The sequence below is a fragment of the Myxine glutinosa genome, chromosome 13 (assembly GCF_964187855.1).
Source record: "Myxine glutinosa chromosome 13, kmMyxGlut1.1, whole genome shotgun sequence".
In the NCBI taxonomy this organism is placed as follows: domain Eukaryota; kingdom Metazoa; phylum Chordata; class Myxini; order Myxiniformes; family Myxinidae; genus Myxine; species Myxine glutinosa.
Genome location: NC_136273.1, coordinates 66,419,286 through 66,444,520, shown reverse-complemented (window position 1 = coordinate 66,444,520; position 25,235 = coordinate 66,419,286). Strand labels below are relative to the sequence as shown.

The 25,235-nt window shown below is 43.6% G+C and overlaps 1 protein-coding gene across 1 annotated transcript; it reads right to left on the bottom strand.

Annotated features, from left to right (window-relative positions):
* Window positions 1–659: 659 nt before the first annotated feature.
* IGSF10 (immunoglobulin superfamily member 10) lies at window positions 660–22,491 on the bottom strand. The gene is made up of 7 exons (XM_078767021.1): window positions 22,186–22,491; window positions 19,701–19,947; window positions 15,992–16,121; window positions 9,677–10,067; window positions 4,364–7,537; window positions 2,682–3,585; window positions 660–2,580 (listed from the first exon to the last, which is right to left on the bottom strand). Exons 2-7 carry the CDS (start codon window positions 19,907–19,909, stop codon window positions 660–662), a joined length of 6,729 nt encoding a protein of 2,242 aa, XP_078623147.1. The 5' UTR covers window positions 19,910–19,947; window positions 22,186–22,491.
* Window positions 22,492–25,235: the final 2,744 nt, after the last annotated feature.

Below are 25,235 nucleotides of genomic sequence, written 5' to 3'. Positions count from 1 at the left end.
ACTGCCCCTCATATATACATATATTTATATATATATATACATTCATATATATGTCTATATACATATACATATATGCAGGGTGTCCCCTAAGTCTGGAATCATAGGGCAACATGAGTGATTCATGATTTTTTTCGTTTTAAGAATACATTTTTTTTCATGATTTTTTAAAAATATATATATACATTTAAAAAAAAAAATTTTTTTTTTTCATGATATACATTCTTAAACGATAAAATCGTGAATCCCTATGATTCCAGACCTTGTGGGATACCCTGTATATTTTTATCTATTTATATATATATATATATATCTGATAGAATTGTTGACAATGGATCACTGGAGAATCTCGTAACAAACTGTGAGTATGACTTGAAATGACGTGAAGTGCACAAATAGTGTTTAAAAGATGCAAACGTTGGTGGAAAAATGAAAATGTCCGAGTTTGACTTGGTTTAAGAGCTGGAACTGTTTTTTGTGGGTTTTTTTCGGTGTAATAGCTGAATCTGTGAGTGGTACAGGTGTGAGGTTTTGCGTATTTGGGTAATACCTGAACAATAACCTCTAAACATGTGATATTTTCAACAATCTAAACCATTATTGGATTTGTAATATAATGTGGAAATGCATATTTATCCTGTCTGACGTTGAACCCAAAATAGTCATCGGAAATAGACATAAGTTGTAGCCCTGTCCATGCCAAGCTGGTTCCTTGCTACACATCGGTAGAAACCCATGTCACTGTGGCTTGCTTTACGAATGTACAGTGTACCTGTGGGGTGCAGGTACAAGTTTCTGCTCACCCTGTCTGCGACGTTCGTGCCAATGTGGAACCCTCCTGGCAGTTCCCACGTTATTTCGGGTTTGGGAATGCCAACGGCAATGCAGTTTAGCTGGAGCCTCGTGCCTAATCGTGCCAGGATACTAGGTGGTGGTGTGGCAGTGATTTTGGGAGGATAGGCAACTACGACGACCGGAATAGAGATGCTGGCTCTTCCTGCAGTGTTTTCAGCTTGACAGATGTATCTTCCTCGATCTTGAATCTGAACACTTCGTACAGATAGCGTTCCATTTTCCAGGAGCATTATGCGCCCTCGGATTTGTGGACGGTCCAAAACCTGTCCACTTGGCATTTTCCACAAGATCTTAGGTCTTGGTGAGCCGTGGACTACACAATGCAAGAAAAGCATCTCGCCACCAGTGCTCTGGATGACCCCATTTGGTTGTGATATAATAACTGGTTTTCTGGCCATATTGAGCACTATAGCTTTCTCGATATACCCTGCTATGTTTCGAGCGGTGCACCTATACTTCCCTTCATCCTCTTGACCTGCGTTTACGATGATCAATGTACCATTCTTTCCTGGTATGAATCGGGTCATTTTCTTCCTGGTAAGAGCAGTCATTCTGGTTCCATTCGGGAGGACCCAGGTAACCTCTGGCTTTGGGACACCTTCTGTAGAACAGTTCAGAATAACGGTTTCCCTGATCATTGATGTGATTCGTTCGTTCATTGGGTTTAAAAAAAAAGGTCTTTCCACCTTCTCCGTTACAATAAGACTTACGAACATGAGAGCTTCTCCTTCCTCATTTCGAGCAATGCACACAAACTCGCCCATGTCTGACCGTCTCACATTATTTAACTCCAATGTGCCATTGCTGTACACAACCACCCTACTACCTTTGTATGGTGTCGGCACAACTATATCATCAGGCATGATCCACGTGATTTTTGGTGTGGGTATTCCCTCGACTTGACAATGGATTTGTTTCTTCGAATGCTTCACTGCATTCTCTCGTATCACCAGCTGGAAGCCATTCTGCCCATTTATCAGAGGCTGCTTGGTGATCAGCTCAATCCTAACCTGTCGGGAATCCTCACCTGCCGAGTTATTGACGATGCACGTGTAGGAACCCTCATCTGCTCTCGAAACTTGCTTTAATACCAAGGAGCCATTCTCGAGAATCTGGTGTGGACCTTCTGAACTTGTTACCACCTCCTTCGATGGCAAGATCCAAAATATTTTGGGTTTTGGATCACCTGTTGCATTGCAATCCAGATATGCAAGATGTCCCATATGGGCCTTTTTGACCTTGTTCTTATCTCCAATGATTTTGGGTTTGTTTGTGTTTACCTTCAACTGAACTTTCATCTCGTCCTGACCTGCCATGTTGTTTGCAAGGCACGTGTAGATTCCTTCATGCTGTTCTGTAATCCTTCTGATAAAGATTGTTGCATTATGAATTTCCAACAACTTTCCATTGCTTAAGTCTCTAGCTTTCCTTCTCATTACATTCCTTGCTTGGAGTGAGCCATTAGGTAAGGTCCAGGAAACGGTTGGTCTTGGCAGTCCCGATACGATGCATTGTAGATCGACATCAGAACCCCGTGTTAGATTTATTATTTTAAACATTTCCTTGTTTTGAATCTTTGGTGGAACAGTAAGTACAGTGACTATTATTACCTGCACATCGTATCCAACTTTGTTGCCGGCCACACACAGGTATGAACCGACGTCTTTATCTGTAAGATTCCTTCTGGTCAGGCTTCCATTTTTGTGCACCACAACGTTGTTGTTGGCACTGTGAATAAGAAAATGTGTTATTACAACATGGACTGAAATGTCTCATAACAGGATTTAAATTTAATTGCATCTCCCCACCTCCCTTTCCCCTGTATTTACCTGAAATGCGCATCCACGACTTCACGTGATGGAAGCCTCCAAAGAATTTTTGGTATTGGTTCACCACGTGCTCTGCATTGAAGGTGAAGTAATCCTCCATACCTTATCTCCACTTTGCCTGGAGGTTTTGAGATGATCTTTGCTGCCTCGGTTGCTTGTTCTACGCTGACCTCGACGATGCTTTGGGCTTGACCAGCACGGTTGCTTGCGATACACTTGTACCTTCCACGCTCTGAAAGTTGGACATTTCGAATTACTAATGTACCATTTGGGAAAGCCATAAATTTTTTTCTGCTTGATGGTCTGACCCCTAACAATGATTCTTGGGAGCTCAACCAATGTACTTGTGGTTTGGGTACCCCAGTGACAGAGCAGGGGATTTTTGCCATATCTCCTACTTCAAATGAAGCGTACCTCTCCTGACCTTCGTTGATCCTGGGTGGAGTGGCCTTCAAATGGACGCGAATATTGAGTGTATCAACTCCAGCTGAATTTTTTGCCACACACCGATAGGTGCCCTCGTCTACTTCTTGAGTTGCAGCGATGTGAAGAGTCCCATTTCCATCCATCATTATTCTCCGATTCTCTTTACGAGGATCTTTAATCGTCGTCTTGTCTGGAAGAACCCAAGCTATACGCGGCCGTGGACGTCCTTCGGCGGAGCAGGGTAAGGATAGATTTTCTCCTGCAAAAATGGAGAAAGAATGGAAGTGTGGGCTCTTGAGCCGCGGTGGGTAGGCGTGCACAGTGATGGCAATGGTGCGCGTTGTGGATCCGTGCTCGTTTGTTGCTGAACAGGTGTAGCTCCCGCTATCTTGAAGGTGGACATCACGTATCATTAGGCTGCCGTTTTTTGACACATGAAAACGTCGACCGGGAATTGTATTCGCCTTCAGTATTGTCCCTACAAAGAGAAAATAAATCAATGTACCAAACACGAAAAATAAATAACTCATTCATCAAATTTGAATAAATATGGTCAGTGAAAGGTAATATTACTTTGCTGTTCAGCAATCATTACGGTACAAGACTTTGCATTGCTTTGCTTTGATTTTCTTGCTTTGCTTTTCTTGCTTTGTAATATTGCTTTGCTTTTCAGCAATCATTACGGTACAAGACTTTTCATTGCTTTGCTTTTCTTGCTTTGCTTTTCTTGCTTTGTAATATTGCTTTGCTTTTCAGCAATCATTACGGTACAAGACTTTTCATTGCTTTGCTTTCCTTTTCTTGCTTTGTAATATTGCTTTGCTTTTCAGCAATCATTACAGTACAAGACTTTTCATGGCTCGCCATTGATACTTAAGCTAAACTCGTGTTCTAAGTCCATTTATTGCATCAATTGTACTCTTCTTCTTTATAGTTCATAATACCATAAACATTGTATGAGCATTGTAAGATCCACCAGTAAATTAAATTGCTGCACAAATTAAAGACTGTGCGTGCACCAAAATCGGGGGATCTTGATGCATGCTTCGTCTGAGGTTTCTGGCAAGAATCTGGTTGCAGGTAAATTGTACAAACACTGACTGAGTACAACACAAACTCTCTAAAAAACAACTTTAAATGCATTTTGATGACTTTGTGGATGTTTAGCAACGATATTCTTATTTTCGAATAAACATCTGCAGGTTATTGAGGAGATGTTCATGTGCTTCCCTGCAATATGATACCATTGTTCTCACCTGTAGATACTTTCATCCATGCTATTTGAGGTTGAGGTTGACCGTCTGCTGTGCAAGGAATCATAACATTTGATCCAAAAAGCACCGAAATGTCAGCTGGTATATCGCTGAGAATCTTTGGTTTGGCAAATGGTGGACTCGAGCTGTCCTCGGTGGCAAACTTCCGTCTATTTACATCGTTGGTGTATTGTTGATGAAGGGATGCAATTGATGCGAACTGTGTACCCTTCCTTGATATTTGCCTTGTTCGAGGGTTGTCATCTTTTTCACTAGGTTGTGTAGAGGTCACGAGTCTAATTAATTCCCGAGTGGGTTTTGCAGTTGAATTCGCAAGAGGAAGTGGAAAGAAATAATTTGAATCTGATGTTAGTTCCATCATTGTGGATCTTGTGACTAAACCTGGAACATTTGTGGTCGCTCTGAAACGGAGTTTTCTTGTCACACCTTTGCTAGTTTTCACTTTTTGAGTTTGTGGAGTTGTGGTTTGAGACGATATTGTAGTATTTTGCGGTTGGATAGTGGAGATCCTGAAAAGTGTTGAGGATGTTTCTGGAGATTGTTTCACACGCACCATTGATATCCTTGCAAAATGCAGAGGCACATTAACTTTTTTGACTTTTGAGATTGTGGTGCCTTCAGACTCATCTTTGGATTGCTGCAAGTTCCTGTGATCCACGGCAACTGCAAACGCTTGACTCAGTAGTGTTTGTGATAGCTTGGCTTGAGATTCATCTCTTTTTGGTTTCAGTTCAAGCTGGTGTAACCTTTCTTTCATTGTATCTTCTGATGTTTCTGTCAGAAGCTCGTTTCTGGGTTCAAGGGTTGATGTTGATTTTGGCACATTGACACTGTCAGACTTGTCATCTTTCGTGTTTCCTTTGGAAGATTTTCTCAGCTTGTGTGTTACATGTTTTTCTGGAATCTTCAAGTTCAAGGCAATTGTGCGTTCAGCGAATCGACTACGAGTTGTGGCATTCACTGTATGAAAACTGAGCAGGGGCATCGTGGAAGAAGAAATGGAGGGTTCAAGTAGAGGTACCAGCATCGGTAAAATTGTGGATGAGACAGTTGCCACACCTGCCCTCGTAATGTATTTTGATGTCTCGTATTCGGTAGTTTGAGCAGATGGTGGTGTGGGGTTTGATACCGGATCACTTTGTGTCACCAAACTGCTGGAAAACCTCGAGCTTGGTAAGAGGCCGTGTTCATGACTGCCCGTTTCCTGTCTGATTTTGGGAGATCCCACTGCCTTAGTTTTACTATGCTCAGTGTTGCTGGCATTTTTAAACGCCGCTGGAATAAAATATGGCCAAGTAGAGCCAAACGTTTTTGAAGTAGATGTGGATGAATATATTTGTGGATAACTGTGGTTTAGTTGATGTTGTGCTGCAGTTATAGTTGGATAACCTTTTCGTAGTTGATTTTGCTTTTTTGTTTGTGCTTTAGTTTGATGCCTTGTTTTACCAAGTCTATAACCCACGACCTCATCTTGGATTTTTGGTTTTGGAGAAACCACGGAAGAGTTTTGGTTACGTGTAGGCTCTTGAGATTCCTTAGTTTTTCCTTGACCTCCTGATCGATTTTTATGAGAATTGATGTTGTGCTTTTGTTTTAATGTCTCCCAGACCAGAGACCAGCGCTGAGGATCTCGTGCCCTAAACGATTGATGGAATGTGCGGAGGTTACGAGTTCCATTGTTCTCTCTGCTTTTGGGAATTTCTTCAATCTCCTCGGTTTTCTTGTGCATTTTCTCTTTGGCCCTCGGGACCACTATCGTAGTGGTAGATCCCACTAATGTTTCACCCTTCAGTGTGGGAACCAAGTCAGCCGATTTCAATTCTGAGTCACCAGAACTGTCTATTTCACTCTGTAACTGTTTATCGAACGTCCGTATTTTCAACTTATCATCGACGACCAACTCGACAGCCACGATGTCTGCACCGTGCTGGTTTACAGCAAGACAACGATAGTAACCTTGGCTCCTCTTCTTCACTCTTTTTAGAGTGAGTGTTCCATCACTGTTCAGTGTTCCAGTTTGAGAATCGAAAAACGTTTCCAAAGTACCGTCTGGAAACACCCAGGAAATTTCTGGTTGAGGAATTCCAGAACTATTGCAAGTAAGTTTCTGGGTGCTCTGCAGTTGAGCTAAAATTACTTTTCCTTGCCGGTCTTTTGCAGGTGCTTCTCGTGGCACAACCAGAACCCAAAAGGGTAATATATCGGCATCTCCATCCGTTAAAGCCAGACATGTATATGAACCCGAGTCGTACACATCTGCCGACCTGATAAATAATTTCCCATCTTGTGTAGTTATCATCCGATTGTCTTCACTTTGGAATGGCGTTCCAATTGCCGTACCGTCTGAGAGAACCCAGCGTATCGTCACATTACTTTTGCCTTTGCTTTCAATCCTGCATTGCAGTTGCACAGACGTCCCTTGCACAGCAGTGATGGCGGTTTGTGTCTCGTTGTCCCTTTTGATGAGCACCCATTTGGAGTCTAGTCCATCATCGGTTCCACCACGTAAAACCAATGTGCTGTGCATTCGAAGGCACATTGTGTTAAGCGTTGTTTTTCCTCGATCCATAAGCAACTCAAACTTCTTTGGAAGAAACCAGGTATGTTGTGATGTCACAATAGCGGTGATGTGTGTGTGCACACTCGCCTCGCCGCTCGATGTTTGCTCATATGCACTTCCGGTTCCTTCACGTTGTTCTAAACGTAACGGCACTTCCGTGTATAGGGCAACCATTCTCCATAACTCGTGCATTATGTGTGCCTCGATGGCGCATTTGAGATCGGTGTCTAAAGTTGCTTCCACTTCCACCATGCTGTCATTGACCATACGGAACGTAGGTGTTGGAGGCTTATCGGGATGTTGCACCTGGCAGGAAAAGTTTGCCGCGTTTCCGCTTTGATCGCGCATGCTGAATGTTACATGAGACATCGGTTCCCTGAACTCATGGAGGAAAGAAGTGTCATGGTCGTCCAACGACCTCTCAGTTGCTTCCTTGGGATGATGTTCATTTGGTGTCCAAATATACGGTGACGAACATATAAATCCTTTTCGAGATACAGTCGACATTTCTCTGTTTAAATGCCTTTGTGGACTGGAACACTTTGCACAAACCTGGCCACCTGGGTTGGTGCGATCCCTTTTGCATTTGAGCACACCTGCAAAAGAAAAAACGATGCCTGTCAGCGTTTGTTCGAACAATTGTAAAGAAAATACCAGCATTTACAATTTCTCAGGATTGAGTAATTGTTTATATTTTATGCTTTCCTGCTATGATATTCCATAAATGCGCTTGAGTGTATCTTACTATAATTCACCAAATGTCTGTCCGTCTGTCTGTCCGTCTGTTCCCAGGTACCGCAAAAGGATCACAACAAAATTTTGGGTGGGTTATCCTGGGACCCCCTGGAGTAAAATATATTTGGCTATATTGTTTTTCCAATTTTTTTCCCAATTTTCCAAATTTTCCAAACATGATGGAATAATATTTACCGATATGAACAGTGATGTGGCTTTTATTGAAATTCTACAAATACTGTTTAGATTTTGATGATTTGCGTGGGATATGATTTAACGAATGTTTATATAAATCGTTTAAAATAAAAAAATAAAAAATAAAAAAAGCCTTCAATTTATGATATTTTGCCTTTTCATTTGGGCCTCCCAATTGAAGCCCCGCCCGTAGACGGGTACCGTTGCTAGTACCCGATAATATCACAATTAAATGTAAGTACTCGTACAGTCGATGATATGGATGTTATTCAAATGCCCAAGTATGTCGGGGCACTTATTGATACAGCTTGTTCTGTGCTGCAATGATGTAAGCTCATCATGTTCCTTAGTCATCTTGCATGCGCTGGTACAGTCTGTTGTTGATAGTTGAATAAATCAAATGGATGAAAAAGTTATGATTTTAGTGGAAACTGCAACGTTTGTGATCTCAGGTATTGAACTGGTGTGTTGTCCATATTTAGATTTGGTGTTTTGTTCGGTTTCTCTCATTATAATCATCCATTATTTTTGTCTGGATAAATCCGAAAGACATCAGATGGATGGAATATGGCATGTTTTGGCTACAAGTGTTTGTAATTTTGGCTACCCATAAACATTAATACATACTCAGGGAAGAAAAAAAAATAAGAAACACACAAACCCTTTCAGTTGAGGCGAACAATCTTACCAATTAATTTTAGGTAATGCATCGGGAATAAGTAAGGGAGCCATTTAGTCTTTACCATTCTACTATTCACCATGCGTTAAAAAGAGCGGTCACACCCAAACCATATGTATACCTCTCCATTGCATCAGCTTCTAGAATGGCACTCGGTAGAGCGCATACCTCCGCCAGGCTGAACAGTTTACATTTTCTATCCCACTGATAGGCCGGATCTGGATTCTGACCTGAACCAAAATCGAATCAACTTGTTTTTGCTACATAACCAACTCTTCCATCTCGTTTTGTCATGATCAGTCCACAACTTTTTGAGATGTCATGCCATATATAGTTTCTGACCCCATCTCTCAATGGTGAGGAATCATTTTCAAAATTCTTAGATCCGGATGCAGATTCGGATCTGCACCAAAATCGGATAAATTTGTCCTCGTCACACAACCAACCTGTCCACCACGTTTTGGCCGAATTCATCCATAACGTTTTAAAATATGATTCTGACAAACAAACCGGAGTGAATACATACATCCTCCGTGTCCACTTTCGGTGGTGGAGGTAAAAATATGTTGTCATCTTTTATGTGAGGTCGGGAGATAGCTGGCTGTCTATTTACTACATATGCAGCTTTGAGGAATCTCTTTCCCCCCTCTAGCACTCCCCCCCCCCCCCCCCCCACCTCTCGCCCCTCCCACTCTTCTCACAAAAATATATAAGCTGATATGCATGAATCTGAACTCCATTTCTCTCTGTGCATATGGAATTAATAGATAACCCCACCTGTGCCCTCGTTCCCCTTTCCCACCCTTAAAGTAATTATTTGCAGCTTGTCTGCATAGTACATCCCTTGAGAATCCCAGGAAAACGTTGTTTTGTCTAAAGGCTATATATAATGAAACTGTCTGTATTATCACATCAATATAATCTAATTTCTGACTTGATGGGCATTACTGCAATTATTTTCCTGACCAACAAGAATAAAACGAGACGATCTACAAACTTCCCACCAATTTAGAACAGCATTTCAACTTCAACCACAATTTTCTGTCTGCAGAAGACCTCTTTGTTTACACCAGTGTGGAAAATTTGTCTGTGCCTTTGGAGATATTTTGAGGATGACCGAAGCTACCTGGTTTGTTGGATATCCATTCCGATAACCAGCGCAAGTTGCAGTCACATGCCCAGGGATTGTCATGAAGCTGGAGGTTTTCCAGGAGTGGAGCAGAAAGCAGAAGCCCAGCAGGCATCATCTGAAGGAAATTTCCATCCAGACGAAGGTGTCTGATGGTGTTGACTGGAAAGACACCCAATGGCCACAACGTAGCAATTGAGGCTGGGTGCATCTCCTGCAGGTGGTTATTTTCAAGGTGAAGCAGGTTCAGTGAGTGAAGACCAAGGAGTGCTCCAGGTGACAGCCATTCAAGGTTGTTGTGATCAAGGAACAGGTGCGTTAGCTTTTGGAGACCCAGGAATGCAGGATGGTCCAGTCTGTGAAGCTGATTGTAGCTCAACCTGAGCACCTTGGGATGAGCAAAAGTAATTTGTTTGCATTTCAATGCATACAAAATCATCATCTTTTTCCCATCACACCTCTCAATTGACTCTTCATTTTCTAACTTCCTGCTTTATTCTTTATTTTTATTTTACATGGCCGAAGGCTCATGAGAGAGCTTCAACCCACATCACATGCACACTTCATGCACACATGCATTGGCCAACACCACATTTTAATTTAGACAAATGCAGCCACTGATCTTGGGGGAAGTGACATAATTTCCCAGGGTACTTTGCATACCTGCAATGCCATAATTGTGACGTCGTTTTATTCCCGCACTTATCAGGGTAACTAATGGGAATTTTTCTCCTCCCTGTGGATGCCAATTTATCTGGTTATTTTATGCTCCATTCTTCAAATGCTGAGCTTCAATCAAAAAAGCAGCACCTCCTACCATTATGTCACCACCCTGAGTACTGACGGTACCATCTTTATAATGCTCATAAATTATGTGTTTTTTTTATATACACTACATTACCAAAAGTATGTGGACACCTGAACATCAAACATCTCATTCCAAAATCATGGGCATTAATATGGAATTGGTCCCCCCCCCCCCACCCCCCCACCCCCCCCCCCCCCCCCCCCAATTGCTACTATAATAGCCTCCACTGATCTGGGAAGGTTTTCCACTGGATGTTGGAACATTGCTGCGGGGATTTGCTTCCATTTAGCCACAAGAGCATTAGTGAGGTCGGGCACTGATGTTGGGCGATTAGGCCTGGCTCGCAGTCGGCGTTCCAATTCATCCCAAAGGTGTTCAATGTGGTTGAGGTCAGGGCTCTGTGCAGGCCAGTCAAGTTCTTCCACACAGATCTCGACAAACCATTTCTGTATAGACCTTGCTTTGTGCACGGGGGCATTGTCATGCTGAAACAGGAAAGGCCTTCTCCAAACTATTGCCACAAAGTTTGAAGCACACAATCGTCTAGAATGTCATTGTACGCTGTAGCAATAAGATTTCCCTTCATTTGAACTAAGGGGCCGAGCCCGAACCATGAAAAACAGCCCCAGACCATTATTCCCCCTCCACCAAACTTTACAGCTGGCACTATGCATTCGGACAGGCAGCGTTCTCCTGGCATCCGCCAAACCCATATTCGTCCGTCGGACTGCCAGATGGTGAAGCGTGATGCATCACTCAAGATAACGTGTTTCCACTGTTCCAGAGTCCAATGGCGGTGAGCTTTACACCCCCACTCCAGCCGACGCTTCGCAATGCACATGGTGATCTTAGGCTTGTGTGCGGCTGCTCGGCCATGGAAACCCATTTTATGAAGCTCCTGACGGACAGTTGTTGTGCTGATGTTTATTCCAGAGGCAGTTTGGAACTCAGTAGTGAGTGTTGAAACCGATGACGGTGAGCTTTACACCACTCCAGCCGACTACAGCCAGCCAGCTACATGCTTCAGCACTTGGCGATCCCGTTCTGTGAACCTGTGTGGCCTACAACTTCGTGGCTGAGCTGTTGTTGCTTCGAGACATTTTCACTTCACAATAACAGCACTTACAGTTGACCAGGGCAGCTCCAGCAGGGCAGAAATTTGACAAACTGACTTGTTGGAAAGGTGGCATCCTATGACAGTGCCACGTTGAAAGTCACTGAGCTCTTCAGTACGGCCCATTCTCCTGCCAATGTTTGTCTATGGAGGTTGCATGGCTGTGCGCTTGATTATATATATATATATATATATATATATATATATATATATATATATATATATATATATATATATATATATATATATATATACCTATAAGCACAATGAGTGTAGCTGAAACAGCTGAATCCACTAATTAGGATGGGTGTCCCCATACTTTTGGTCATGTAGTGTGTGTGTGTATATATATATATATATGCACCATGCTTTTTCCAGGGAAAAAGAAAGTTACATAAAGCAACTAAGAAAAGCTTCACAAGGTAAGCCTTTTGCTATTTCAAACCACATCCGGGTTCCTCTACAGCTGCAGACATTCACAAGTAGCATGTACTCTGAAAATCCCAATGTTACTTGTATGAGAACCCTGACTACTTGTAACTACTTGCTACTTCTGATTGGTTATTCCAATATTCCATCCAATTATGGGTGAGAGAGGTGATGGTGTGTGTCTGTGTGTCTGTGTGTGTGTGTGCGCGCGCTGTACCGAAAGTCATGAGCATGCTTACTGTACAGTGCAACAAAGGTATATGTAAGAAAACTGGACATACCACATTACTGTACGACAAAATCTCCAACCAACTGCGGTAGATGTCCATTACAACACTTCACAACCAGCTGCACATGGCTATCTGGATGGTCTTGTTTTCATAGCGCTGGCCTCTCATATGATCTTTCATGGGCCCAAACAGATGGTCGGGGGTCAAGTCTGGACTAAGGAGGGTGGGGAAGCATTTCCCAGCCATTCTTTAATAATTTCTACAATTTCAGACACAGTGAGAGGTCTGGTGTTGTCCTGTTTAAAGATGATAGATTTTTTCGTGGGGTGATTTTCCCCAGGTACACATTTCAGTTTCTTGAGCATCTGAACGTAGTGGGACATGTTGACGGTTTCCCCTTTGAGCAAGAATTCAATCAGTATGCATCCCTTGGCATGCCAGAATACGGTTCCCATAAAGTTGCCGGTGAAGGGTGCTGTTTTGGACTTTTTGGGGGATGTGGAGCGATGCCATGCAATGCTTTGCTGCTTGGTTTCTGGGTCGAAAAGGTGGAACCAGCTTTCATCACCAGTCACAATATGGAACAGGAAGTCTTTGTCCTCGGCAGCATGTCGTTGAAGCAACTGTGATGACACATCCATGCGTGTGTTTTGTTTTTTTAATTCCTCCATAAGCAAATGGGGAACCCAACAGGAACAAGCTTTCCGATATCCCAAGGTCGCTGTCATCACCTGTACGGTGTGGAGTCCTATGCCAAGCTGTGCTGCGATCTCCCTAACCATCACCTTTTGGTCCTCATTGATGAATGCATCAACTTTCTGCTTGTTGCGTTCGTCGTGGCGCTTCTTGGCAGACCACAGCATGCCTGATCGGCAATGTCTGTTTCCATCTTTGAAGTGTTTCACCAACCTGACATTGCTGGCGCCCATGCAGGCATCTTCGTGCACCTGTCTCAATTGGCAGTTGTTGTCTCCTTCATGAGGAATTCAATCACTGCAAGTTGGGGAAATGATATGACGTTGACAGCCATTTTGTCACAATGGATTGTGTGAAGACGAGCAGAGCACATGCACCGAGCCTATTTCTGTCAGCTCGTCTCGATTCTCGAAAAGATGAACTTGTAAAATGGGTCGCGATGTCCGGATGTCTGTCTGTCTGGTCATTCATCCGACAGTTAACTTTTTGCTATTTTTGCTACTCCTACATCACCGGTCTGATTGGTCTGAAACTTTACACGTGAATACAAGGCAGTATCCCACACAATCACTCGGGTTTCGATTTTTCGATTTTGGATCATGAGGGCTCCCAGAGGGGGGAGGGTACGGGAGGATTAACCCCCAAACTTTGGATCCCTACTCCCTTATTTACCAACTAGTTGCTCTGAAAGCCGAAACACCCCTTCTACTCGATGGCCCGCACAATTGCTCAGGCTTTGATTTTGTATTTTTAAATTCCGGATCATGGGGTCTCCCAGGGGGGTTTACCCCCTGAAACATCAGATCCCTACTCGTCTCTTATTGACCAACAGATTGCTCTGAAACCCGATAAAGCTCTTCTACTTTGGTCCGCAGGATTGCTTCGTCTTAGATTTTTCAATTTCAGATCAGGGAGCTTCCAGGGGGGTTCCCCCAAATCAGCAGTTGTCTGAAATGCAATCTCAAGAAATGACGGTCAGCACACTCGGCGGGCTATATTTAGCTCACCTGGAACGAAGTTCAGGGGAGCTTATGCGATGGCACGTCCGTCCGTCCATCCGTCAGTCGGTCCGTAAACACTTGAAGCCTTTTCTCCGAAACCGCTGATGGGATTGTGACCAAATTTGGCACAAATGATATTTGTTCAAGATTCAATACTTTATTGCCACATCAACTTAGCAGTTGTTAGGAATTCGAGGTAGTGACTGTTGTGACTGAAGATTGTTCATGGCATTTTTTAAAATTGGGGTTTAGGGGGGTTTTCTGGGGTAAAAGTAGATCTAGGTTTGACCCCCCAAAATAGGAATTTGCTTTTTTCTCTGAAACTACACGCACTATTTCGATGAAACTTCACCACAACCTTCATCCCCCGTGATGTACCAAAGATTGTTCACGGCACTAAGAAAATCAAAGTCTGAGGGGGAGTATGGGGAGTCAAAGTAGGTCCAGGTTTGACCCCCCAAAATAGGTATTTGCTTTCTTCTCAGAAACCACACACACTATTTCGATGAAACTTCACCACAACCGTAATCACACATGATGTACCAATGTTTGTTCAAGGTATTCGATAAATTAGGGTATTTGGAGGTATATGGGGTATATTGGGGTTGCCCCCCAAAATAGGTATTTTTTTTCTTTGTTTAAAATCATGATTATGTTAGTATGATTCTACATGCTTCCCTGTCTTCTAGCAAACATTGAAATTGGTTTAAAATACCCTTAGTCGGTGCAGTATACGGTTTATTCCACCAGGTGAGTGCCAGGGGTATTGTCCCTATGTTTTTATATTGGAGTGGATGGATGGATATATGCCATTAATAACTCGTGTTCTACTATATTCTGAACAAACATGTGGAATCCACTGATGCTCATGACTTTTGGTATGGCCTTCTTGTTTTTTTTTCACTATATATGTATATGTACACACAACGCTGTGCAAGCGTTTAGGTTATTCCAATGACATTAATAATTTCTGGTAAATTAATCAAATTATCAGCGATGACAGTAATGTATGTTTATTATTGTAAATCCGCAGCCTTTATAAATGTGCTTGAAACAAACTGCTCAAGTAAATAACAGGAACAGTTTATGGTACAACTCAACACTTTCTGTGTCCACCTTTTGCCAAGTGCTTGAGTGCCATCGCTCTTTTACCCATGCTCCCTGTATAATGTATATGGATGAAGCACTCTTGCAGGTGTGTGTGTGTGTGTGTGTGTGTGTGTGTGTGTGTGTGTGTGTGTGTGTGTGTGTGTGTGTGTGTGTGTGTGTGTGTGTGTGCGTGCGTGCGTGCGTGCGTGCGTGTTCGTTCATATGGTTGAACCAGATGGTCGGTTGCGATTTGATAGACCTCAAAAATTGTTCCTTTGTTGGCTGGATTCATCAGGCCACCTCCAGGGGGAAAAAATTCAGTCCACGGACACATTTCTGGTTTCATGGCTGTCATCAGTGTGGAGACTATCCTGCCAAAAAAGGTTCAAAAGCCATGTGGCCTGTCTGATACTGAGGTCATAGCACTGTAGCAGCTGCTACTGCCTCTGCGGTTATGTGTTTTTATGTGTTTTGCTTTGCTATTTTCTGCTCATGTGTTTTGCTATGTGCTACGGTTGTGTTTTTCACAGACTGCAACTGGTTTGCCCATTTAATGTTGATATGTATCATTTTGACTTCAACTTAAAGCTCTTATTTACTGGAAATGAGTACCCAAACCAGGTGGATGTGTGGTCGGCACTCTTTTTTTTATCAGGATTCCTGCAGCAAGTGGTGTTGCAGCAGAGGGGTTCATGGTCACCATACTAGGTGTGTGTGTGTGTGTGTGTGTGGTGTTATTTTGTTGGATGAATTGAAAGCTTTTTCACAATCCTATTGAATCTGAGCTCATACTTGTACAATGCATTAATTTGAGAGGTTGTTCCCTTTAAAAGTTTACGTTTATGGATAATTAAAGATCACACAGCATTTATGAAATGATTGTTTCGTTGGTTTTCCTGCAATGATAAAATGTGCGTGTAAGTTGTGGTGTAACATGAGTGAGACCTGTAACGTGTGGAGCGATCCAAATGCTCCAGAAGGTAGAACCTGGATCTCGTTTCCATGCAGCAGTAACAGAAGGACACGCGGGAGCCCCACAAAAGTATCCTTTTTTAAAGCCACAATCTTGTTGTACCTGGTGGTGAACATTTGTACACATATAACTTCATCCATTCATGCATTTTGTCTTGAGAAACCGATTCAGCTAAATGATTTTGCTCTGCAGGGTTGAACCATTTAAAGGATGTTCTTACGGATGGGAAGACTTGATTGGATAACTGTCCCTGATAAAATTTTCTTTCTGCCAAAATGCACCATACAATCTTGCATATGTATTTTCATCAAAGCAACAGTTGAATTACAAATCCACTTGTTCGCTGTAGTTTGAATGCAAGGGTGAGCACCTTGGCTCGGGAGGAGAAATAACCTGTCCGAAGGTTGGGGACTGGCAGCTTTCTATATCTGGTCCGGTGCTCTGAATCCAGAACATAAACCATCGCAGCTGTTTGTAAAACATCTTGTTCACATATATAAACTCATATATAAGTCGTTTACCTGCAGAATTTGGAAAATGCTTGCTTGAATGAGGGACGGGCGTCAAAAAACATCACCAGAACCATGTGTGTCGTGATACTGAGTGTTAGTTGGTAGTTTGGGGGGTGATGTGGGGGGTAGTTTGGGGGGTGTTGGGGGGCATTTTGCTCCCTTCCTCGTTCTGGCCATTGTGGTCAGTGCCGTGAAAAAGCAACAAAACTTTCTTTTATGTGTTTAACTAGTCCCAGGTGATTCCGGACAAAAGTATCGACAGGAATTTCACTTCAAATTGGATGTTGCTGAGGTGACATGGGGTCGAGCCACCTGGATTTTGGGGTGGTGTGGTGGGGGAACGGAGAGGAGTCACAAAGCCTCTTTTGTAGCCCAAGTATCAAATACTTTGTGTACAAATGCAACTGACATGGAGAGTCGCCTTTGGCAATATACAGGGAGATGAAAAAAAGTTTCTCGTTAACTTGTGGAATATTAAATGTTGTTTTTCCTTTTTCTGATTTGATAAACTCACATTGCTGACATCGGTCGTGGATGTCACCGGTTGACATTGAGAAGCCTATAAATCTTCTCAAGCTGATTCAGAAACGTGAGAATGTGCCTGAGGTGCATCGCCAGTTCTTCCAACAATGGAATGAATTGCCTCCGACGCAAGAAATGAGGAAATCAATAAAACAAAAGTTTGAAGCAACTATGTCAGAGAATCATCCGCCTGCTGTTGAGACCCGGGACGGTAACGACATTATAGTCCCAGCCATGGTAAAAGTAACGGGAATTCCATCCCAAGTCTCTCAGCAAAACGTATCTTTTCCTGTTCTTTGGCTCACGGTCTCATGAAGAATGCAAAGGCCGAACCATCCACGCCGCCGTTGTTCCACACAATGGCCGTGCAGATGAACATGTGTGACACCGCAAGACTGTCGGACAAGACAAACACAACCACTGAGCTTAAGGGAAGTGTCGTCACTTGCCGGGGTACTCTGGGTACCAGCGACGTCACAATAATGGCGCCGCCATTCTCACCACCCTCGGCATGGTCTTTCCTCAGGAGGAATTCCCTCCGACCCATGGATACCAACCTACGGGGATTGTCCGTGCTCTTAACTTCATAAATGCTGAACGTCCAAGCAAGGAAGCAGCACGTACCGTTGTCTGAAGTCATTGGGATGACTCGGCCGGGGTTTTCCAGGTACGAATTGTTCCACAAATTGACAAGATGATCCAGAGCCGGTTGCGATTCTCTCAGATGGTCCTGTGAGCTGGTGAAACGAAGGACAGCACAACTCCAGTGGTGGGTTATATACATGTGACGTACTGGTTCACAAAATCTATACTGCGGAGTAGATGTACAAACGAACCCTCGATGATGACGTGCTCCGCAATTCACGCTTCACGTGTCGATCAGCAATAAAACGTGTTCAATCCTAATCTGCCGATTCGCCATGCAGACTTTCTCATATGTACGAATGTTGTTGGTTTTTAACAGTTTTCATAAATGATGGAATAAACGTTTTTTAACAATAAAATAAATATAAATGAATAATAAATAAATATAATAATAATAATAAATATTATTATATATAATAAATAAATAATAATATAAAAATAATATAAAATATATAATAAATATATAATAATAATATAAAATATATAAATTAATAATAATATAATAATAATATAAAATAATAATAATAATAAATAAATATTATTATATAATTATTATATAATATTAATAATAATAAATAAATTATATAAATAAATATTATAATAATAATAAAATTAATGAATAAAAATAAATGTTTTAAACAGTTTTTAAACAATTTTTTTTAACATAATAACTTTTTTCATCCAGGCCAACGACGCATGCTCTCACCACCGTAAAGCCAACACCTCCTGGACTGAATAGACATGCACAATCAATTATTTATTTAAACTTTTAACGTCACAACAGATACGTCTTGTTATTGAAACAAACGCTTGAGTTCGGTGAGACGGATGTTAATGGGTGCATCGCCAATGCCCAATGTCGTTGGTAGCATGATTCCTGGATTGATCAACCAAGCAAGGCTCATCACTGCCAAGATAACGCAGAATGGGAGCAATCCAACAGCTACGACTATGCATCAGTGACCAGGAGGCAGTAGTTGTACTTGCTGATAGGTATTTTGACCTGAACCAAAGATGTGCACATCTTGCATCAATATACCTGGTGCTGCGTGTCCTGGGTTCGACCGCATTTTGTGGACATATGAGGTGCAATTTCCGCGAAATGATTCTGTTAATCAACACAATCCAGTTTATTGTGAGACACAAATCCCCAAGTGATTGTCGGTGAACAGATAAACTCACCTGGGATAATGGTATAGGTGGGTATATCATTCAACGGGGTTGTAGAACACTTCCGTTTTGATTAGCCTCTGTCACAGGGGAAATTATGTGAAACTTCTGCAGACATCAGTGGATCCAAGCCTAAATAACACTACATGTACACCATGTTCTGGCAACATGGCTGGGCACCTTTCCAGATCACAGCATTGTATAAAATTACTTGGGCATGGTTTTCCCTCGATGTTGCATCTGCAGAATGGGAGCCATTGAGTGGGCGCCAAGATCCAAAACACCCGATCTTTTGCCAATGAGCTTCTTCTGCTGGGCTTGTATAAAAGATTTAGTTTATAAAAGCAATTACTGTGACTGTGTAAACTTCATTATTAAATAATATCAAAATTCGGTCCCATTAACAGACCTTTGTACCCTGGTGTTGGCTTAGCGGTTAGGGTGCAGGCTTGGGATCCTCGGATCCTGAGTTTGAATCCCGGTCGATCGCTGAATTAACACCAGGGGGGTTGACTCAGCCCGTCATCCTTCCGAGGTCGGCAAATTGAGTACCAGCTTGCTGGGATGAATGTGCCGGTGTGTGCCCCGGTTTAGAATAGGTACACTGTATCCTTGCGCATCGTATGATGCGACTAAAGGTTGGCGTCAGGAAGGGCATCCGGCCATAAAAACATTGCCTCAAAAAGGGACCCATGATGATTGTCATTTTTAACCCCCGCTCTAGCAGGGAAAATGGCCTTAAAAAGGGATTTTTTTTTTCTTGTCAATCAAGTATGTACAAATAGATGTGAGTACGTCCATAAAATATGTACGATAAAAGCATATCACTTACGCGAGGTTGATGCGTCGGCTGTGAAGAGGTAGTCTGGGTGGAACGGCACGCAAGTGGCGGAAGGTGCAGTGAACCTCGCCTCGAAGAGAGCAAGAGCAGGCTCGCGGGCATGCGGAACCTCTTGGGTCACCAGACGTGAGACGACACAGGTTGAGCACGAGAAGAAGAGCACAGAAGAGATACCATGAGGGCCAGTGTGACGTATCCATAGCATTCCCGCTGAATCGAGAGGAAGAGATCTGCGGATCTGGGTGGAAAAATGATTGAATCAGAAAAAAAGGAAAGCATTTGGTCAATTTTCATCCACCTTTATCGTTATATTTGGAAAAATTATTATCAGGAGAAATGAAAGCAAGGAGGGAGTTTGCACAAGTGTCTGGAAGGCAAACAATCATGTGCTGAGAATAGTCCTCCCAGGCTGGAAAAGGTAAATTAATAATAAAATTAACAAATTATGAAGATGATCGATATACTATTTACAAAGACTCCTTTATACTTCACTCTGCCACATTCTGGGTTTTTTTTAAGTACTTTCAAGACGAATACACTGTGTGCTTACCATTGCCTACCGATCTGTGGACAGCTGTAGGAATTGAACCCCCCACTGGCAAGGTCAATGCAACAAGCTTTACCCATTTAGTAATGAGCTGGTCAACCCAGATGGTAATAACATAAATTATCTACGGACGGTTGTTTTGACATCTGCGGGTCCTCAGTTCCGATGCTATTGAGACCAGAAGCCTTTCACCTATGGTGGTGACCCCAAAAGTTGGATGATCCCAAATTGCAGAACAGAGACAGTGCCATAGACAAAGTTGGGTTATGTCGTCTGCATTGTTCCACATAATCTCCATCCTCAGTGCCCTCCATCCAGCCGTCAATCCATTTGTTTCTATCGTCCAACTGAAGCCTTCCATCTAAAGAGTCCTTGCCACAATGGAGGCGCTGGCTGTGTTACCCTCTTCAGTGGATGCAAAACATCTTGCCCTAAGCTTGTTTTATATTGTGGTGACCTTTGGAAACCACATGGATTGAGATCAGGTGAATACAGTGGGTAAGGCAAGACCTCCCACTACCAGGACTCGAACTGGTTGTAGACATTCCATTTTACATATGACACAGAATTGTTGGAGTCATCGTCATCAGCGATATTGATATTTGTTGGGCCATTGGCCCCATGATGGACCATTTTCATGGATAGGTTTCACAGGTACATTTTACAGCATTGCACCTATTTTAAAAACTAAAATCTACTCGTGAGATGTGTCCGAGCTCGGAGTCCACAGGCTCAAGGCTCGCTCAGCCAGGGCAGACGGAACACTGGCATCAGCGACAAGATCGCCTGCACCATGTCTGCAAATGTCGAGCTGTGAAAGCCCGGGGCGAGTACGGAGTGCAGAGTGAGCACCGCTGCTGTCCGTGCACCCAGCCATTGCCAACAGGCTGTGAGAACGGAACTCCAGACGCAGAGCAGCAGGAGCTGCCAGCAGGAGTCATGCAGGAAAGTTGTGTAAATCAGAAGAGCTGGACACTTTTTATGCACTGCAGTTCTCAAGTGATGATACATAACTATATGGTAGCAGTGTCCATTCATCGTTACCCTGTGGGACTTCCCAGGTTCACAAAATTCAAATGCGGTCGTAAAAGATGATGTGGAGCAGCTTGATGGTCCCTTATTGGTGTTCAGATGCAGAGAGGTCGGCCCTTTGGACTCTGCTGAGCAAGACTTCATTTCTGGCCCTGACTCGTGGCACTTGGTTCCATCTGCTGCGATGACGCATTCCAAGAAAGTGTCACCTTCATGATGAACGCACCACAGGCGCTGTTGATATCGAAAGTTCTGGTTCAGTTTGTGCCTCTACATGAATACCTGTGATACACGATGAGATCCTCAGTTACAGTCACATGCACTGTTGATGTTGGTGTGCTGGACTCTTTCACAAGTTCGTCGACTGTGATGCGGTATCTTAAGAGCAGCGTTATCCTTGAAATTGATCGTGGAAGTCCTTCTTGCACGAGGTCCATTCCTTCTTGCACGAGGTCCATTGTGGAACCACCTTTAGAGGCCATTTTCCCCACAGAGCAGGGTTTGGCCTTTTTGGGCACCTTGGTCCCCTTTTTTGAAGCAATGTTTTATGGCCGGATGCTCCTTCCTGCTGCCAACCCTGTTAGTCGCCTCTTGTGACACACAGGGAATTACCAGTGATCTGGTACTCAATTTGCCGACCTCGGAAGGATAACAAGGCTGAGTCAACCCCCCTGGTGTTAATTCAGCGATTCGAACCCAGGATCCTATAGGATCCCAACCCGGCACCCAAACCGCTAAGCCAACACCAGGCTATACAGGATGATTACCCAGAAATGTTGATTACCCATCACCGAACAAGTTAAATGCGCAGTTCTGGAATGTGCTTTTCCAATCTAGTTCAGCAAAACATTATTCCTTGCTGGAGTCTTAAAGATGCGATTTTATAAATACGTGTACCTCCGGCTCGTCTTCACCTTCGTCTGCAGGCGCTCGAGCCCCGTGGTCTTCACTGTGCATCCGATGGGTTTGGGCGTCCCCCGATGTCTCACTCCTCATGCAGTCTGAATGCGAGGTGAGTGTTGGGAATGTCCCAGGAGCCCTCCGCTGCTTTGTCCGTTCACCCTCTTTGCTCTGACCTTGTGACGGAGCTTCCTGAATTACTGAGACTGACCCGCTTGAGCTTTGCCAGTTCCCCCAAGACGCTCCACCGCGTTTAGTGTTCAGCCCTTGGTGCAACTCCTTGTGTGAAACAAGTCCTCCTCTGCTAAAACTCTCACCCCTCCTCGCCCACAATACTCCCTCCTTTCAGCCGTAACGTGTTATTCCTACATCTTTACGACTTTCCAACGAGTTAATGTTTTATCGTGTTATTGTTCGAACTCTCTATAATGTTTCTTTTTTTGGTTGTTGAACCATTCACCCAAAAGTCCAAATCAAAACACCCAAAGATCATATTTACCAACTTGCTTCTGCAATAATCGTAAATTTGAACTGGTCATAAAACATTGGGGTCCCGACGTGTGTTTCTGGCCATTTTTTCCTCGAAGACGAATTGTCTGTTTTTCTTTCCTTTTTATCTTTGCACTTCCCAGCTTGGATCAGCCAAACATTTTATGCCTCACATGTAGGAGTACTTTTGTTCAATTACACAACAAGTGTGAGGTGCAGCAAAGGGGGGACAATACAAGGGATTTGGTGAGGGTACCGGCACATTTTGGAATTTAGCTAGGGTACGACCGGCCACCAGATTTGTGTTTGGTCGGGATACCAGCACACTGAAATTTGGTCTGGCACTGGCACATTATTTGGAATTTGGTCAGGGTACAGGTACATTATTTTGAATTTGAGGATCGCACCAGCATACGGTTTGGAATTTGATCAGGGTAGCGGCATACAGTTTAGAATCTTGTCAGGTTACAGCCCAAACAGTTTGAACTGTCAGTTTTGTCAGTTTGGAATTCTGGTCAAGGTACTGGCACACGGTTTGGAATTTGGTCAGGGTATTGGCACACGGTTTGGAATTTGGTCAGGGTATTGGCACCCTATTTAGAATTTAGTTGTAGTACCGGCACATGGTTTGGAATTTGGTCGTGGTACTGGCACCCGATTTGGAATTTGGTCAGGGTATTGGCACACCGTTTTTTAATTTGGTCAGGGTATTGGCACCGGATTTGGAATTTGGTTGTAGTACCGGCACACGGTTTGGAATTTGGTCATGGTACGGTCACACGGTTTGGAATTTGGTCAGGGTATTGGCACACGGTTTGGAATTTGGTCAGGGTATTGGCACCGGATTTGGAATTTGGGTGTAGTACCAGCACACGGTTTGGAATTTGGTTGTAGTACCGGCACATGGCTTGGAATTTGGTCGTGGTATGAGCACACGGTTTGGAATTTAGTCAGGGTATTGGCAACCGATTTGGAATTTGGTCGTGGTACGGGCACACTGTTTGGAATTTGGTCGTGGTACGGGCACACGGTTTGGAATTTGGTCGTGGTACGGGCACACGGTTTGGAATTTGGTCGTGGTACGGGCACACGGTTTGGAATTTGGTCGTGGTACGGGCACACGGTTTGGAATTTGGTCGTGGTACGGGCACACGGTTTGGAATTTGGTCGTGGTACGGGCACAAGGTTTGGAATTTGGTATATTCCTTTGAAAGGCATCATGAAATGTTTGAACATTCACAAGGTAGGTAATCCAGACACATTTAGTTGTTTCTCCAAAAGTAAAGGTTTGTTGAATGGACTGTTATTAGAAACTAGCAATGGTATCTGGCATTGCCAGAGGTGGAGGGGGTAGGGGAGAGGGGCAGCTTTTTCCCCATGTACATTTTACTTTTTAAAGGAAGGAAATAAGAAAAAAGGAGGAGGGAGCAGGATTGCTCCATCTATCTATAATAATAAATCTATAACAACAAAAGGCAATTGTAATTTTAATTTCAACGAGAACGACACTGTTCGACGTCACGACGTTATTACCTACCTAATTGTACATTATTACTACACTAGCGGGGTCACCCGTGGGAATCCCACGGGCATGGATGTGTGTGACATTTCGACATATTGAGTTATATGCTGCACATTCATTTTTACAAAATGGTTACTGGCAAGTCATCAGATCCAGAAATGGTGTGAATTTAGTTATTTCACATAATATGTGACCCCTCACTCCTCTCCACCTGACACTCTCCTGTCTCCACCTGACACTCTCCTGTCTCCACCTGACACTCTCCTCTCTCCACCTAGCACTCCTCTCCTCTCCAAACCCTCACATCCCTCTCCTTTCCAATCCCTCACCTCTCCAATCCCTCACACTCCTCTCCTCTCCAATCCTTCACACGCCTCTCCAATCGCGCCTCACACTCCTCTCCAATCGCGCCTCACACTCCTCTCCAATCGTGCCTCACACTCCTCTCCAATCGTGCCTCACACTCCCCTCCAATCACTCCTCTCCAATCGTGCCTCACACTCCTCTCCAATCACGCCTCACACTCCTCTCCAATCGTTCCTCACACTCCTCTCCAATCGCGCCTCACACTCCTCTCCAATCGCGCCTCACTCGCCTCTCCAATCGGCTTTCCCCGTCTCGTTTCTCTCCTTTTTCTCCCGTCTCGTTCTTTTTCTTGCTCCAAATCGGCCCGTCGGAATCGGAAATCGGCCCGTCTCGCCCGTCGGCCCGTCGGAATCGGAAATCGGCCCGTCTTGCTTTTGTGCTTGTGCGTAAATAAATTGTGTTCATGACACCATTTCTGGTGTTGGGCTAGCGGCTAGGGTGCCGGCTTAGGATCCTGGGTTCGAATCTCGGTCGATCGCCGAATTAATGCCAGGGGGGTTGACTCAGCCTGTCATCCTTCCGAGGTCGGCTAATTGAGTACCAGTTCACTGGTAATTCCCTGTTTGTCGTTGAAGGCGGCAAAAAGGGTTGGCGTCAGGAAGGGCATCCGGCCGTAAAACATTGCTTCAAAAAGGGGACAAAAAAACAACAACTACCACGGTCCCCGAAA

Coding starts and splice junctions, on each gene's coding strand:
- IGSF10 (XM_078767021.1), bottom strand. CDS start 19,909: ATGGATACGTCACACTGGCCCTCATGGTATCTCTTCTGTGCTCTTCTT. Junction 10,068..15,991: donor GATCGCTCCACACGTTACAG/GTCTCACTCATG, acceptor GCTCATCCCAAG/GTGCTCAGGTTGAGCTACAA. Junction 2,581..2,681: donor GTCGTGGATGCGCATTTCAG/GTAAATACAGGG, acceptor TCTTATTCACAG/TGCCAACAACAACGTTGTGG.